Genomic DNA, 17,937 nt, shown 5'->3' with positions numbered 1-17,937 from the left:
CAGGAATTCTTATAATCAGGCTCTCAAGCTTCGTTTCTTATTCTATTTTCTCTCCATTTCTTCCTTTTCTTTTTCTCTCCATTCTTATCTCATTTAGTAGACTTGCCATCTTTCTTTCCTCAACCAAATGGCAGGAAATGGTGACGGATAGCAGCTCCTCAATTCCAGGGGGCAACAGATTAAGCTTAACTCTCTTAGTTGATTTTAGATTCCTGTGGAAAGACTGAGTGGTTCAGCTTAAGTCAAGTGCCCACTCAGATTTTATCACTTTGTGTGTGTGTGTGTGTGTGTGTGGTGAGGGGAGAAGGTCAAGGATGAGGAGAGATCACACTGTGGTAGAAACCACAGTGGTTTCCATGACAACCCAGTGGGCTGAAGAGTTAAGAGACAAGATCCAGAAAAGGGGAGGGGGGTACTCAGAGGCAGTTGGACAAATGAAGCAAAGCTAATGATTTAGTGTGAATTGTGGATCATCACGTCACTGTAAGTTGTACAATCATAACTCAGCAACATTTTCTTAGAAACCAAATTCCATTTAAATATATATTAAAGATAAAATCAAGAACACACAAAGAGATTTAAACATCTCTAAATGGGCTCATGTTTCATCTCCTCTGGATTCTCTCCTGTGTAGCTTTCTGCCAATCAAATAGCATGAAGCATACCCTGCAAAGAGCTCAGCCACATTTCCATGACATCTGGGGATTTCAGCTTGTGTTTGCAAGTTGAACCATGAACAGTTTGATTTTTAAGCCCCTTGGAGGGAGATGGGGGTTAGATGGGTTGGGAAAGTCAGAGGATGAAAAGGCCACCTGCCATCCCATCAACAAGACAAAAAATGTCTTTCATTCCCTACCTCCCTGGTTACTTCTACCCTGCAGGGAACAGCAGATATTCAGCCTGAAATAAAAGATATCAAATCTGCATATGTACACACATGCACACCAACAGGCAGGCCTCAATTTGTGTGCATTCCTTGAGAATGAAAAACTACCTAGGCTACATCCACCAGGAATTCTCAACCCAGCCCCACTTGGAGGGACCCAGGTTTCCATTCCACACTGCGTTCTCCATGGCTGTTTAAGTCTTAGGGGCCCAGAGCTCGCCCTCTTCAAGGTCTGTAGGTTGGGATAACAGAGCCCTGCCCTCCTGACAAAGGCTCTGTGAAATAAAGATGATGTTTATACTGCTGATGCTGTCATGGCTCCTAGGAACCAAACTGTATGCCAAGCACTTTACAGACGTTAACATTTTTATTCCCACAACAATCATGGAGGTAGGTTGTTAAACTCATGTACTAGACAAGAAGACTAGTTAAGGATAGGGTAGGTAAACACTTGATCCAGCATCCCCCAGCAAGTAAGCAAGGGAAATCAGGAACTACAATTTCAGTCCCAAACCACCTGACTCCAAAACCCAGCTGAAACTTAGTGTAAGTTTATCCAACAAAACAAAGTTAGAAATTCTCGTTCTATCCCTCAATCCTCTGAGCACTAAATGCCAGCTGTATTGGAGGCTAACGGAGCATTCACAGGAAGTATGTTTCCATGGGAAAATGAGCTTCACATGCCAAATGTATAAGTAAAAAATGAACCACAGAACTTTTTGATAATTCATCAGGCAGTAACACTTTGATTTGTGCCCTTTTTTCTGTAGGTTATACTTTAATGAGAAACTTTTTGAAAAATGAATCATAAGAATTCAACCAAGTTGTAAGTAGAGAACTCAGTTGTATACCTATAACTTCCTTGAGAGCAGTAACTACATTTTATTCATCTTTGTAATCCTTTTCCTCGCGAAATTGCTGGCACGAAGTACGTGCTTGATTAATACTTATTGGAATTTAATTCATTCCTTCATATATATACACGTTTCCATATCCACGAAATAATAGAATGTTAGAACTGGAAGAGACCTGGTGTACCATCTGTTAAAACTCAGTTTTTCTTTTGATGACAAGTGGCTTAAAGAGAGGGGGAAAAAGAAATTTACTCACATAACTAAAATTCCCATCTTATAGACCTAAATGAGTTAGAATATTCCCTCTGCACAAAAAGGACGTTCACTTTTGGATAAAATCTCCCATCAACCGAATGAAAACATGTGTTTCAAATAAGATTCCATCAAAAGATCAAGATATATCTCATCAGGTTTTAATTTCTCTTGTCAACTGAATATTTAGCAGCACATCTACTGACAGGGAAAAGATACTAATGTTTACTAAGTATGTATTATAAGCAAGGCAATTTGTTTACAATGCCTCATTTTATTTAATTTGCCATCTTTGCATCACCCCTGAGAGTTTGGATTTTCATTTCTGCTTTGGAGATGAAGGAACTGGGCGTCCAAGTAGCACGCTGCCTGAGATTACAAAATCAATGAAAGAATCAAACAGTATAAAATCAAGTTAAACTCTGGTATTCTGAATCCCGGCCTAGGACATTTATCCACTAAAGCACTGCACCACAAATCAGAACATAATTCTCCTAAAAGGGGATGTTCTCCTTCAGGCATTTTGACTTACAGCAGAAGCTATACTGAATTTCCAGAAAAACATTCACTTTAATCTTCTTAACCCTAATGCTATTACTTGTCATGTCTCATCAAAAACCCATTGTGCCTCAGTATTTTAAGAAAGATTTCTCATTAACAAGAAGACAAGTAAGACGGCAGAATGACTATAGTCCGGCCATTCAACTTCTGCTCTGCCCTAATGTTTGTGCTTTTATTTGCTCATAAATCCATCCATTTATTAAATAACCCTGCGGTCATGGACTAGCTCTGGGAGAATTTCTTCCCACTCAAGTATGCTTTTCAGTCTGCTATGCATATCATTCTGCTTTATTCTTCCCTTGCTCCATGTTCAAGGGGAAACTTGTAAAATCTCTACTCCATCATCATTTCAAATGTACAAAATAACATTTCAATTTCTTTCCAGACTCAGTTTCATCCTTGAAAGAAGTTGGAAGCCTTCTTATTAGTTGAATTTTTAAAAATCTTTGGTGTGTGAATATATCACATTTGCCAGCAAATAACACATACTCAGCACTTCCTGAAAGTACACACATACTTGCACACATTCATATAATTATACAGAGGGATTGAGAGTATAAGTGAAAGAAGCAATATTTTAAATTCAGAGTTTTGTTCACAATTCTCAATCAGTCTACAAATACTTTTCCTGTGGATAGGTTAGGACTTTTTAAAAATGTAACTTTACTCTGGGTTATTTTTTGTTGTTGTTGTTCAAGAATTTGATCTCCTGGAACTTGTTAAAATAACCTTGAACATTTTACTGCAGTAAATATTTCACTGTTTGGGCTATGCCAGTCTGATCATGTTTCACAGCCCAGCCTTGGGGCTGTGTGACATTTCTTCACACTAATCCCACGAATGCATCCCTGTAATCCCAAACCCAGATTCAACTGTTACAGTACGGAGTCAGTGGGTGGTTTGATTAAAGCTGTCGTAAATGAGCTAAGTTAGTGGAAATTAACTTAAAATTAAAAGCAAATTACAAAATCCCATGGTAAACATCTTTACAGTGCTTTTCCTGTGAAGTTCCCCAGCAGGATGGAGACCGCAGAGAGGAAGGCATATGGTGGACACAGTCTGCTTACACATCAGGCAGAGCTGGAGGCCTCCGGTTTCATCAGATTCAAGGCGTCCATAAACTCACCATTTAAACCCAGCAATCTGCAATGCCAGAAGAGCGGCAGCTTTGACTAGAGTTAACAGTAGCCAAATAGTTAGAAATATGAAGTAAACAAGATGCCAAGTTAGAGGGAAAATGGAAGTGCCTTGAAATTATGAACTGGAAAGCCAGCGTGCAGTAATAATGACAACTCGACGGGGGTGGAGGGACACAGGGAGATGCATTTCTGTCAAATGAATTGGGACTTAAAAGATTTGGTTTCCATGTCACTGAGGAAAATGATTCAGGAAAATTCTGAGATGAACATCTGCAAGTTGCTAGGCTTTTGTGATGTGGTCATCCCACTTATATTTTCCACCATGAAGATTAAGCAGAGCACATGGTGACCGATCTGTGTCACTGCATTTTGCCAGCATTCATAAATAGTCCCAAGTCTGATTAGTGCTAACGAAGTGCATTTATAGTCTAGGTTATACAGTTTACATTTTTCCTTTGAGGCTATTAGTCACCCTTTTCTCTTGATGGTACAGAGTGTTAGCATCATATATGGGAAAATACCCAAAACACCAAAACAGGCTTCTGTCAAAAACAGTGGTGAATGGTAGGTATTAGAGTCGGTACACATACAAGTTGAGTGGCTTGGAGTAAAGTTGCTTTCCTTCAGTGCTTTCCTCCAGTTCCTCATCTCTGGCCTGGGTGATCTCGAGGAAACTGTATCAGTTGGGTCAGGCTAAATGCTGCAACAAACAGCCCCAAGTCTCAGTGATCTGATACAGTACATAGAATAAGACCTACAGGGCATGTCTCATTCACATCACAATGTACAGGTGGTGGGCAGATGGTGGCTTTTCCCAGGGCAACTCAGGGATCCAGGCTTCCTCTATTTGGTGTCTCCATTATCCTTGAGATCTCAGCATCCTCTGGAACTCAGAGTCCTCCACTGGAGACTTTGTACCTCAACAGCCAACCAGCTGAGAGAGAGAGGATGTAGAGGCTTTGTTTGCACCACTCAGGGGCCAGACCTAGATCTCTGCTCACATGCCACTGGCACAGCCAGTCATATGGGTCTACGTAAGTGCAAGCAGTCTGGGAAACCTCATCAAGCTGTGTGTCTAAGAGGACGCAACTGGTGAACAACCAACCCGTCCGAGCCACAGGCCCTTCTAGCGTTATTTTTCCATTATTTTTTAATTCCAGTTTAAGAAAGCTTTCAAACACTGAGAAAGGTATGTGACCAAACTAAATTGTGCTTTTGCTCTGTGTGTGTTTTATTTTACTACAGTGTTTTTATTTTGCATTTAAATCAGAATTTGTTCTTCAGAAAAGAAAGAATTGGCACATGTGACATCACTTAGTATTTTGAGGAAAATGTGAGGAGTGGAAAATGAAGGCAGCTTGCTGGATATATGAGTATGCCATCATTTTAAGGAAGCCTGGCATGTAAGGATATGAATCTACCAAATTCATCGATAAATTAGAGGGTATTCATAACTGTCAACTGAAAAAAAAAAAAGCACAACGTGAGAGTTGTGAGTTAAGTTTTATTTGGGGCAAAATGAGGACTATAGCCAGGAGACAGCATTTCAGACAGCTCTGAGAAACTGCTCCAATGAGGTAGGGGGGATGGTCAGTATAGATGTGATTTTGGTGAAGGGGGAATACATGAAATCAAGCACATATTTTTTGCAGAAGGTTTCTGTTAGTCTCGTGAAGGTTACTGCTACTCACGAGGAATGGACATCACCATGAAAGATTTTAGTGCTTTTCTAGATATGAGGAGATGCAAGAATTGGGCTCATAAAATTGTCTTCTGAAAATATCTAACTATCTGGAAGACCTGCTCTGCCAGGTTTTCCCAGAGCACCGAGTGCCTCCTTCCTGATCTCCATCCTGGTCTTCTTTCAGGGGGTGTTGAAGGTCAGCAGCTGCAGTGGCTCATGATTTGATCCTTGTAGAGGTAGATGGCAAGTGCCAATTTATAGGTGACATACCTTAAAATATTTCTTCGTTTCTTCTAAATAAGTTACCACAAGGTCACTTTAATGGGACCTCCCCAAGTAAAAGTCAATGTTCATTTAGAAATTCTGAGTGAATTAACAGAAGGGGAAGAGTGAGAGGAGGAACAGAGTCTCAACGACAATAATTTAGGGCCAGTGCCAAGTAGAAGTTACACCTCTTGAGGATCTAATGGAAATTTATGGGGAAAATAGGACTTCCTCTGTGAGACTCCAAATGACCTTATTTTGGAAGCATCTTTATTCCCTAAAGGTGGTGTGCCTTCACAGTCCAACTAAGGCCAGAATTGTTCCTTCAAAGAACCAACATGTCCAATTACTTGCAACCCCCAAAGAAACAACCTGACAAGCACAGTTTGACGCGGGAGATGGGAAACCTGAAAGGGCAGAATTGGCTTGCACAAATTTGTGTAAATAGCTATGAAAGCTTCATCCTTCCCATAGACTCACTTGTGCATATTCTGCAATCATAGAAATAATTGTCTTAAAACTTGGGGGAGGGAATTACCTGGTGATCCAGTGGTGAGGACTCCGTGCTTTCACTCCTGTGGGCCTGGGTTCAACCCCTGGTCAGGGAACTAAGATCCTGCAAGCCACGCGGCCAGAAAAAAAAAAAAAAAGAAAAAGAAAAACTTGGGGGGGAAAGTTTGTTCTGAAGAGTATTCTATGTATACGTTTCCTGTGTGTAACAAAAAGAATGATGTGTTTGTACGAATCTATAAGTAACAGTTAGATAGTTCTGTGAATTCAGAAAGACCCCACTCTAAGAAGTTCTGCCCATTCTAAATGGATCTACCTTACTCACTGTTCACATTTTTATGAAGAGGAGTTCCTCAATGGATATCACTGTGACTTTCCCCCAAATTGGAAATGGCCACTTTGTGGCTAGGTTGCCATGTGATAACTCTAAAAGCTGGTCCACATAATATAATTTCAAGAAAGAGCTCCTTGCCTCCCCTTTCCCCATGAACCTCTCCCCTAAATTCCTCACTGTTTATTTTTTTATAGAACTTTAAAAAATATTTATTTATTTATTTGGCTGCACCGGGTCTTAGTTGTGGCACGTGGGATCTTTGTTGCCGCGTGCAGGATCTTGGTTGCGGCATGCATGTGGGATCTAGTTCCCTGACCAGGGATAGAACCCAGGCCCCCTGCATTGGGAGCGCGGAGTCTTAACCGCTGGGCCACCAGGGAAGTCCCCTTGCTGTTTATTTTTAAAGCTTGAGGAAAAGTCTATCCTCCGATGAAAGCTCAGTCTCAAAATATAAATTTGCATAAGAAAAGAAATAGAAAATACCCACTACTGTATAACTGGAGAATGATTTCCCCCACAGGAAGCATGCTCTGAGTGAGAATGTTATTAGAAAAGAGACCCAGAGAAAGGAACGACATATTTTAAAAATATGATCAGGCATTTTTTAATCAATGACAATTTTTGATCTGGGAACTTCCTAGAGCACCACTGGGGGATCAAAATGCCAAACCAGACACGTTTCTTCCTAAATTTCAGTGGCTTGGAAGTCCATTGTGAATTCTCACGAAGACTTGTTTTTAGTCTATACGTAATTAGTTAATATACCTTCCTTATTTTGCTCCACACATCACCTTTGTACAACAAAACCCTAACTTTATTTTTTAAAATAATTTTTATTGGAGTATAGTTGATTTACAATGTTATGTTAGTTTCTGCTGCACAGCAAAATGAATCAGTTATACATATACATATATCCACTCTTTTTTAGATTCTTTTCCCATATAGGTCACTACAGGGTATTGAGTAGAGTTCCCTGTGCTATACAGTAGGTCCTTATTAGTTATCTGTTTTATATATAGTAGTGTGTATGTGTCAATCCCAATCTCCCAATTTATCCCTCCACCACCTTTCCCCTTTGGTAACCATAAGTTTGTTTTCTACACCTATGACTCTTATTTCTGCTTTGTAAATAAATTCATTTGTACCATTTTTTTTTTAGATTCCACATATAAGCGATATCATACGATGTTTGTCTTTCTCTGTCTAACTTGCTTCACTCAGTATGACAATCTCTAGGTCCATCCATGTCACTGCAAATGGCATTAGTTTGTTCTTTTTTATGGCTGAGTAATATTCCATTGTATATATGTACCACTTCTTCTTTATCCATTCATCCGTCAGTGGAAATTTAGGTTGCTTTCATGTCCTGGGTATTGTAAATAGTGCTGCAATGAACACTGGGGTGCATGTATTTTTTCGAATCATTATTTTCTCTGGATATATGCCCAGGAGTGGGATTGCTGGATCATATGATCGCTCTAGTCTTAGTTTTGTAAGGAACATCCAAACTGTTCTCCATAGTGACTGCACCAATTTACATTCCCACCAACAGTGCAGGAGGAAAACCCTAACTTTAGAATCTTGGCCTCACGTCTACTAACTGTGAGACTTTCTTCCTCACCTAGAAATTGTTGAGTGTTTGCTAAAGGTGTGAATGCTGTGATGAACAATATTCATCTTGCTTAAGTTTCAAAGATTTCTTTCATTAAAAAATGAATGCCAAAAAAATGTATGCATTTGGTCATGTAGAAGCTGCCTATGGCCTCACTATCGTGGTCCTCTATAGACCTCTTCTTATTTTCTGAAGCTGAGTGAGCTTGCCCAAGGCACTATGGTTCAAGTATACAAAGTAGCTCATTTCAGTTTGCTGGTTCAAACACTGTCTTCTACAGACAGGGCTGTTCAACTTTTCTGTTACAGTATATAATTAACAATGATCTTCCTAGGCAGCAAATCAGGCATTTCGCATTAAGTTTAGAAGTGCCATCAGGAATTGTGATGCAAAAACTTCTCACTCCAAATTGAGCATCTTTGTTCACCGACCTGGTTTGGAACCAGAGTACTCAGCGTGTATCCTGAAAATCTTATGAAACCAGCTATTGTGTTTCCTTACAATTACATAGTAGCAGGTTTTACAGGCTAACCAGGAGCCATTGTACCCTAATCAGAAGCTGGTCATTGGGGGGCCTCCACATAATGAGTTTAAACTGTGTAAATTCTTCTAGCACTGATTACCCTGATGAACTCCCAAATCACTGATTTGGTGCATAGCTCCTTAAGCCTGAAATCTTTAAAAGTGTGTGTCGTTGCTGAGAGATTTCTAGTTAGTTTTCTTCACACAAGAGTGTGTATTTCCTTCCTTTTTCTTTCTAGGATTATATGAACTACATATTCATAAATAACTCTCTCCCTCAAAATCATCCCATGTTTCCAAGTTTTTACATAAATATTAAGGGACTCCTTTGGGTTTTCTTTTAATTCCAAAGTCTTGTAATTCATACCTTTGAATTCAAAGAAAGGAAGTTAAAATTGTGTTTAGAAGGGCTGTCATCCCATGCCGCAAAAACATACATACTTTTCTTTGCACAGTACTGGGTGGAATACTTTATAAAAAGTAATAGCTTGACATTCTATTTGTTTCTCTCTCAACCCAATTATCTGCTTCACTTAAGTAAAATGATGCATTTTCAAATTTTCCGCAGGTATGAATATAGTCAATAAGACATTGACAATATATACAATTTGGGGGAAAACCCTGTTTAAGAAGTTTAATGGCCTCCTTATTAAGAAGTCCTATACATGTGTGTATATAATATATATATATATATATATATATATATATATATATATATATGTTAGTTTTTAAGTTGGACAAACCCATCTGTGTGAATGTTTAGCTCTGCATCACCTAGCTAATAATGCCCTATTCCTCACCAGCTCAATTCAAAGAAAACTTTTCTTCATAACCAATATATCAATAATAATACAATTACCACTTATTAACAGGAATTATCTTTATGCCAGACACTGGACCAAATACTTTCCAAATGCAACAATGTGAGGACTTTTTTCACCATAAATTCTAGGTGAGAATTCCTTGTGGATCATTAAGTTGAAGTGATAAGAGGTGTATACTTCCCAGCAGGTTCCAAATGCCTTCTTTCCCTGGAGAAACAAGAGAGGCCTGGAAAGCATGACACCACCTAGCGGCCACCTCTGGCAGGAATGCTGGACACGATGGCCAGAGGGAAGCAGAAGAGAACAGAAGGGACCCAGGGGGAGAGTTTCAGTGAGAGAATTTGGAGAGGCACCATTGTTATCGCTAATGGGATAGAAAAGGAGGGGTCATTTTACAAAAGTCTTCCTGTGGTTTATCACCGTATTGCCTCTAAGGTTCTTGAAAGATATGGACCAAAAGATTAGAAATATTTTTAAATTACTTTTGGTTTCTGTACTACATTGCTCTTAATGTAACACTACATCAGATGTGGCCAGTCTGGTCTCCAAGATTGGTTCAGTTTACAGGTATGTATTTCATTTAATCCTTACAAGTTTAGCTATTATCATCATTTTTGAGAGAGAGAGTGAGACATAAAATTCGTTTGTGTTAAGCCACTGAAATTTAGCACATTATTTGTTCCCTAAGCATTACTTATTCTATTACAATTAATATGCTTCCCAAGGTTACATAGCTAATAAGTGACAAGACTAGGGCAATTCCAGCTCTTAAACCCCCTGCTATACTACCTCCTAAATGGGTCCCATTCCCCACACACAGACCTTTCATCATAATATACGTCAGTGAAGAGTTTTTGTGCTGCTTCCTACACTGTAGGAGCTGATTCTCTAGCTCCGGACATCAGTAAGCACTAAATTCAAGACTCACTTACTTGACTTATATTTCCCACACCAGAAGCAATAGCAATTACCCAGGGGAAGAGAATTCTCCTCCAAGTCTTAATAGTTTGTCTTGACCTCAAGGCTCCGGGTGAAATTGGGAAATGTCAAAATCATTAGTCTTTTCATTAAAATCTCATTTCTGTTTCTAAATTACAGAACAAGCAGAGAAAACATAATAGAAACTGTATTACCCACTTAGGGATTCAGACCAGCCTCAAAAATCTCTTCTTTAGATTAGATGGTGGTGACCTGTCAGACGTGTTAAGTTGAAGATGAATACTCTCTATTCAAAGCCTATCCTTTTTCCAGAGGTTTCTAATTCCTCCCATCTGCCACCTGCCATGGGTGTCATTCACTACTTGTTGGCACCTCCACTTGAGTCTGCAAGAGAAAGAAGCAGATGAGGAAATGAGACCTGTTGATTTGACAATTATTTATGATTTTGTAAGAGTAGACATTTTAACTGTGAGAATTATGGGGTTATTTGCAAGTATCCTTCATTCATATTCTCTTTATCCCAAACAACCATCAATGCTGGTAATATTGCTGTCCCGTGAACAAGATAAAATCCGTGATAATCCCTGTTTCTGAACGGGGACGCGTGCTCCTTCAATCTGCTCTGTGATTTAATCAATGTGGCATTATTAACAAGGCAGAGAATGTCATGAATCAGTTGGAGAGAAGAGCCTTGTAATTCGCATCTCATTTCCCGATTGAGCAATCAGCTTTAGATAACATTCTCACCAGGGCACTTTCGTGTCTTATGAGATTCCATAGTTGAGAGGTCATTTGCAGACCACACAGGGGCTTATAAATCCTACCTGTGGGCCAAGTAGACAATGGAAATAGATTTCCTACCTTCCTTGGGCCACTGGCCCCCTGGGTTACTGTTAGGAGTCCTGGGTCTTTGTGGTGGGTTCCGCTCACCTTTGCTTCCTTCCTTCCTCACAGTGGTCAATTTCTTAGTGGTTCGGCCTCTTGAAAAGAGTTTGAGAGTAAGGAGAAGTTATTGGTAATGCCTCATCGCTGCTGAGAAACCACTCACGTTCCTTCTAGAGGTGGCCTTTTAGCCTCCCATGAAAGGCGGGGCCTCACACCCCGCCATCTCTCAGAACGCAGAGGGATTTTGATGGGTGGAGGGAATAGATAAAAGAAATCAAAGAGCTCCCTTCCCAACTAAAAGAATTCATAAAAATTCTAATATCAGGGAAGAGTAAGCTGGGACGAAGTGAGAGAGTGGCATGGACATATATACACTACAAAATGTAAAATAGATATCTAGTGGGAAGCAGCCGCATAGCACAGGGAGATCAGCTCAGTGCTTTGTGACAACCTAGAGGGGTGGGATAGGGAGGGTGGGAGGGAGACACAAGAGGGAGGGGATATGGGGATATATGTATATATATAGCTGATTCACTTTGTTATACAGCAGAAACTAACACACCATTGTAAAGCAATTATACTCCAATAAAGATGTTAAAGAAAAATTCTAATATCAGGAAAATTTACTATCGGGAAATTTAAGAACTTAAGGGGAAAAATGAGTTGAATGGCCAAGATCAGGTATGAGCCTATGAAAGCTCTTATAAAAGGGTCTTCATTCAATAAAAGAGACAACATTAAAGAATGCAATGGCACGTGTCACATCTAAAATGACTATTAATTTTAGTATATTTGATTTCCATTTACAATTCAAGCTCAATAGTAGAACTTGGGACCTACTTTACACAGTTAAAAAAATTGTGGATTTGTTTTGCTTTTTTTGGCAGCAAATTTTATGTGGACTAAGAGACCATTTTTCCTCTCTGGTCCTCGATGCCAGTGAGCAGTATTTTTCCAATTTAAGAGTCCTGTCTCATGAACTTATGGTTACCAGGGTAGAAGGGAGGGGGGGATAGTTAGGGAGTATGGGATTGACATGTACACACTGCTGTATTTAAAATAGATAAGCAACAAGGACCTACTGTATAGCACAGGGAACTCTGCTCAATATTATGTAACAACCTAAATAGGAAAAGAATTTGAAAAAGAATAGATACATGTATATGTATAACTGAATCACTTTGCTGTACACCTGAAACTAACACCACATTGTTAATCAACTATACTCCAATATAAGATTAAAAGTTTTTTTAAAAAAAGAAATAGTAGGGTATAACATGTTATTGAGAGATGTAAAGTCTCAGCCAAAAGCAATAAAATGAAGAACATTAAACCTAAAAAACAAAACAAAAAAAAGGTCCTCTCTCTCAAGTTCCCACTGGACTCACAGAGTGATAGAGTAATTTAGGTGGTTAGGATGGGGGGAAAGGAGAAGAACAACTACGCAAAAACTTTTAAAACCAATGCACCAAAGCTGAGAATGTTTCTTTCCCAGTCTTCAAGGTTATGACGCCTTACTTCTGGTCATAACTTTGTGCCAGGCGGTGTCCTCAGCCCTTCTGCCCGCACTGGGCTTCTTCCATCCTGATGGAATGAAGGGCACAATCCCAAGATGTGAACAGGTTGACCCTTACCCTTCTTGATCTCTCTCAAAACTTTATTGCAGCGACCTCATTTCCTGCTCTTGTGTCTGACTTACTTCCCTTTTATCTTCCCAACCTCTATGACTTCAGTCTTTCTTTTTTTCCTAATTATTCCCATTAGAGATCACCAACAGTTCTTATTGTCTAAAAGGTGTAAAAACTCCATGTGGGAGGGACTCAAAATTGGAAAGCTGCCTTCCTCAAAACTTTCAAAACGGTTGAGTCTTCTAGTTGCTGGAACAATAAATATTTTCTATCCAAAGGCTGTATCCATGTTTCTCCCCGCTGGGGAAAGAATGCCTAGAATTCATCCGATTTCCTGAAAGATCTGTGACTCAGAAAAGTTTTACGAGGTGTTTGGGTAACTTAGCCTCATGAGTTTTGGGGGTCGGATTTGTGACAACCATCAAACCAGATTTAATGCCATGGTATGTCAGGCATTTTTTCTTTCAGCCCAAGAAATAGCATTAACCATTGGAAGAGGTACCTGAGAAAACTCATGATTCTATGGAAGGTACACTGAGAGTCAGGAGGTACGGCTTCTGGGGGGAAAGTTCTGCCACTAACTTGTTGCATGAATTGGGCAAGTCATCTCATCTTCCTGGGCCACTGTTTCCACATCTCTAGTTAGGGAGTTGGACTAACTCAGTGGTTTCAAACCTGACCTGGAGACCTGGGACCCACACCCATCACCAGCTGAAGGAGATTCATTGGAACTGGTACTCTGTAACCTGATTTTTTAAAGGAACACTTCTCAAAGCATCCTATTGTCTGCCAGGTGTACAAACCATTGTAGCAGAGACTCTTTAGGGTCACTTCTAGCTTGAAAATACTGGGTTTCCATTAAACTAATATTCTCTACACTTGGCAGAATCTGGATTAGCATGAAGTATTAGTCAACAGAATGCATCTATCAGAGTATTCTTTTTAAAATACATGTGATATAATGGACTTCCTCAGAACATAGACACTAAAAATGCTTGCCTACAAATGTGGCTGAGCAGGAAATGTTTTATATTTTGTCAATCTTCTTGACTCAGTATTTAAGTTCTATAATGTCTAAAACTAAAGGCACCTGGAAAATTACTGACTGATGGTGGTGCAGAAGTTGCGAATATCAACTAAAAACCTGTGGTTTTGAAGGGGAATGGCAGAGGGGTGTTTCGCTTAAGAGATGAAAAGAGTAATTTCATTCTGTCTTAACAGCACGCACCAACCTTTTCAGAACAGCTAGGTTTTTGGGTTGCATCAGAAAGGAAAACATCACCAAGTTTGTTATTCTCCTGTAAGAGGGGGAAAATATCTTAATACTTATATTTATAAGTGTTAAGGAAACAACATGAAAGCTGAAAATTTATTTCATTAACATACATAAGTTCACAACAATGAACAGACAGAAAATAGCAGAATATACAGAATTCGACTACTTACAATACATTACAATAGATAACAGGGCATTTCATAAACAATTCAGTACTGGATTGAAATCTTTCCAAGGATGGTTAATTCTGTTCAGCAGAACTATAACAAATCCATTCCTATCAGGGTGAGAGAGGGCTTTCACTGTTGCTGTTGAGTACTTTAAAAATATTTGCCTCTTATAAGTGAAATGCACCACAGCAACTGCTAAGTGAACTTATTCCATGTATGCTGAGTGTTATTAAATCTGAGTTTTCTGTGATTAAAAAAAATTTTTTTAATAAAATAAAGTAAAACACATGTGATTAATACCATATGTGAATTAAATGATTTATTCAGAGAGCCTATCACAGTAGTGCTGGCTACATAATGGACACTTACTTCACAGGATTTGTAATGAAAATTAGTGGATGTCATGGCTGGGGAGCATTTACCAGGGTGCTGATCACGGTGAATACTTAAATGAATTGACAGCTGATAGGACGATAATAACAATGACGTTGGTTATAAGATCTCACTACTCAAAGTGTGCCCCACAGGCCAGCAAGGTCCATATTACCTGGGAACTCATTGGAATGCAGAGTCTCAGGCTCCACCCAGACCTCCTGAATCAGAACCTGCAAGTTTGAGAAGCACTGATATAGAAAAACATTCTTGGGGTTCAGCAACTCGACAGAACTCATATTAGTAATAAACCGTGGGGGTTGGGAGTCACACCCAAATCAGCAAGTGCTAAGGCCAGTGCCTTTCTCTTATCCCTTAGAGAGCATCTCTGACCTGGAGATGTTCAGGCTTCCTGAATCCCAGGGCTGTTCTTTCTTTCATCCAAGCTGTAACTGAAAAGCTTTTCAAAAACCCATTTTTTGTATCTACCACAGTAGCAACGACATTGTAATTTTGTTTTATTTTCCACACTTTTAATTATTCAGCTGTTTTACTTGTCACCATTCAGGGAATTATTGCAAAACTTATGTCTTCAGTGCTACTGATCAATGCATATTTAGGCAACTAAACAGATGTAGAATGTGTTGACTGCTTTTATAAAATTAAACATTGATGAAACATATATTTGCACAGCAATAATGATGCTGGCATTTGTGTAAATAATAACAGATCTATTTCCCTAATCATCTAGAAAAAAAAAAAACAGTTGTGGGGGGTGGGGTGACGGAATTACCAAATTTGTCTCACTTACTAGGCAGGTCATTTTCAAGTGCAAGTTTATTTTTTTCATGGGAATAAACATGTTAATTTATAGCATCTATTACCACTTAAAAATGAGAGAAGTATATTTGAGCAAAAAACAATGTGGATAAGACCTGAAGCATATTTCCCGGATATGTTATAATTTCCAGAGCTTGTTTGTACGTCATGGAAGATGCATGTTTTTTAATGTACTCCTCCACAGTACCATAGTTTGATTTTATGCAAGATGTGTTTTGAACTTAAGTGATTCTACGTTACACATTTGTTTTTCACATTTTACCATCTCTGAAATTGGGATCAGTCTTATAACTGATGGCATGTCACAATTTGATTGACAGCATTTTTTTTTTCTTTTTTACAATCAATTGGATCTTAAAATCACTTAAATTGAAAATTAGGATCCACAGTGAACTTAATCCTAGTCCACAGGGAACATCACAGCGAGTAAAACAAACGGGACAGAAAGGGTTCATCACCCCCACCCATATCCAAAGAAAAAGGGGAGGTGGATAAATAGAAAGAAATGAGATTAAATAAGAAACGCCTCCACGATTTTTTTTCACAGAGCCGGAGAGAAAAATCATGGAAGATAAGATAATTTAACAAAAGGGCAAGAAAGAAGAGTAAGGGAGATGGAAAACAAAAAGAGAGCAAATAAAGCATCAAGATGGAAAATGTATCCGATAAGGGTACCATTTTGACCCCTATTTCCTGGGTGTGGTGTCCTGTACTAGGCAGTCAATTTGCTGCTCCCTTTTCTTTATTACACACTCTGGTCAGTAGAGTTCCTAGAGGGTGAGGTGTGGGAGATGCTCCCAGCATCTCTCGGGAGGTATTTCCTCTTCTCTGGCCCATGCAGGTGGCCCATCTCCCCCCCCCACAGCCTCTGAACTTTCATCTCTTTCCGTGCCTCCATTTCACTCAGTCCCAAACCACCGAGAAGGTGTAAATGATTGTTACAACTTCTGTTTGTTTGTTTGTTCTTTCAGGTGATATCAAGATTGTCGAACAAATCTACGGTCTCACAGGTATGGCTTTTTGCCAAAGAGCAAAATATTTATCTAAAATTTGTGGGATTTCCAACAAATCTGTCTCCCCCCTTGAGGATGTTATGTATTCATTTTTGACTTCCCCTAAAGCACTTGAGAGAGACGTGGCAATGACCTTCATGAGTTTGGGAATAGAGAAAGATTGAAACTCATATATCTATTTAAGGATCTTAGAGCTATTGTTAAAACATAGTTTGTCACCAAAACCTGCCCAGAGTAACGAAGTCCTGAGGTATTGATCTTAGAAGAATTGAGCTTTTAAGTCAGTCCCGACTTTTAAGAACCCTCCAATTTCACAGAAAACTTTCCCCCCAAACAGTAACTTGTCCGATTTATTACCTAGACCTTTATTACCAATAATCCCGTGACAGAAACCCTGTAAACAGCTCCTTTTCTTGCTCTGTACCTTCTTGAAGCAGAACCCCCCAACTTTCACAAACATGCATACACACACAGACACACATGCATACAGAGGTGCACAAATAAATCTAATTACACAGCATGTTACAAAGATGTTGATAATGGACCAAAGATGGTTGGGGGTGGGAAGCAAACAGAGTTGTTATTGAGAAACATTTTTAAAGCTCTTAAAACATCTCAGTGCTATCAACCAAGTTCCTCCCTGCCACTAGTTGTCTTTTCTCTCTCATCTCTGCAAAATCCCTCTTCAGGAACTAGCAAAACTGTCGTTACATTTAAACTCTTCTGAACAGGCATCCTTCCCTCATTACCTCTTTTCCGCCAGAGCTTTCCTATATTCTCTTTCTCATGAAGAGAAATTTAGCCTCCTTTTGGATTTTCCCACCTGAATTCCTCACCCCGCCATAGAAGTCTGAAAATGAACATCCCCTCCAAGAATACACCATCCTTAACTTTCAAAAAAAAAATCTGTATAATTAAGGCTGAAGTTCATTTGCAGTACCAAAACTACCAGAATAACAGGGGTTTCAATACAATAGATCTTTATTTCTCTCTCATGGACAAGGCCAGAGGTGAGCAATATAACAGTGTCAGTAGGCCTGGAGATTTTCTCTTTCTGCTTCTTGATCCTCAGCGTATGCCTTCCTTCTCCTCATTCTCTCAGATGGCTGCTGGAGATCCATTCATTTCATCAGTGTTCCAGACTAGAAACTAAAGCAAAGTAAAAGAGCAAGACAGATGCTCCCCTCCTTCTAGGAGCCTTCCTAAAATTTCCCTATAACCTGCCCACTGGCATACTATCATCCTAGAATTTGGCCTTATGGCCAAACCAAGTGGCAAGGGGTCTGAAAAAGGTGATCTTCGGGCAAGGTGCATTGCTAAGAGTTCTGTTAACTAAGAAAGAAGGGGAGATTATGTAAAATATCACACTATC

The 17,937-nt window shown here is 39.3% G+C and overlaps 1 protein-coding gene across 1 annotated transcript in view; it reads left to right on the top strand.

The window, feature by feature from the left end:
- Positions 1-17,937, top strand: part of KCNH8 (potassium voltage-gated channel subfamily H member 8) — a 276,697-nt gene that overhangs the window by 220,422 nt on the left and 38,338 nt on the right. The window contains exon 13 of the mRNA XM_057545662.1: positions 16,524-16,562. Coding sequence (XP_057401645.1) covers positions 16,524-16,562 — 39 coding nt within the window. The remainder of the gene's footprint in view (positions 1-16,523; positions 16,563-17,937) is intronic.

This window comes from Balaenoptera acutorostrata, chromosome 4, assembly GCF_949987535.1.
Source record: "Balaenoptera acutorostrata chromosome 4, mBalAcu1.1, whole genome shotgun sequence".
Classification (NCBI taxonomy): Eukaryota; Metazoa; Chordata; class Mammalia; order Artiodactyla; family Balaenopteridae; genus Balaenoptera; species Balaenoptera acutorostrata.
This window is presented reverse-complemented; position numbering and strand designations above follow the sequence as displayed.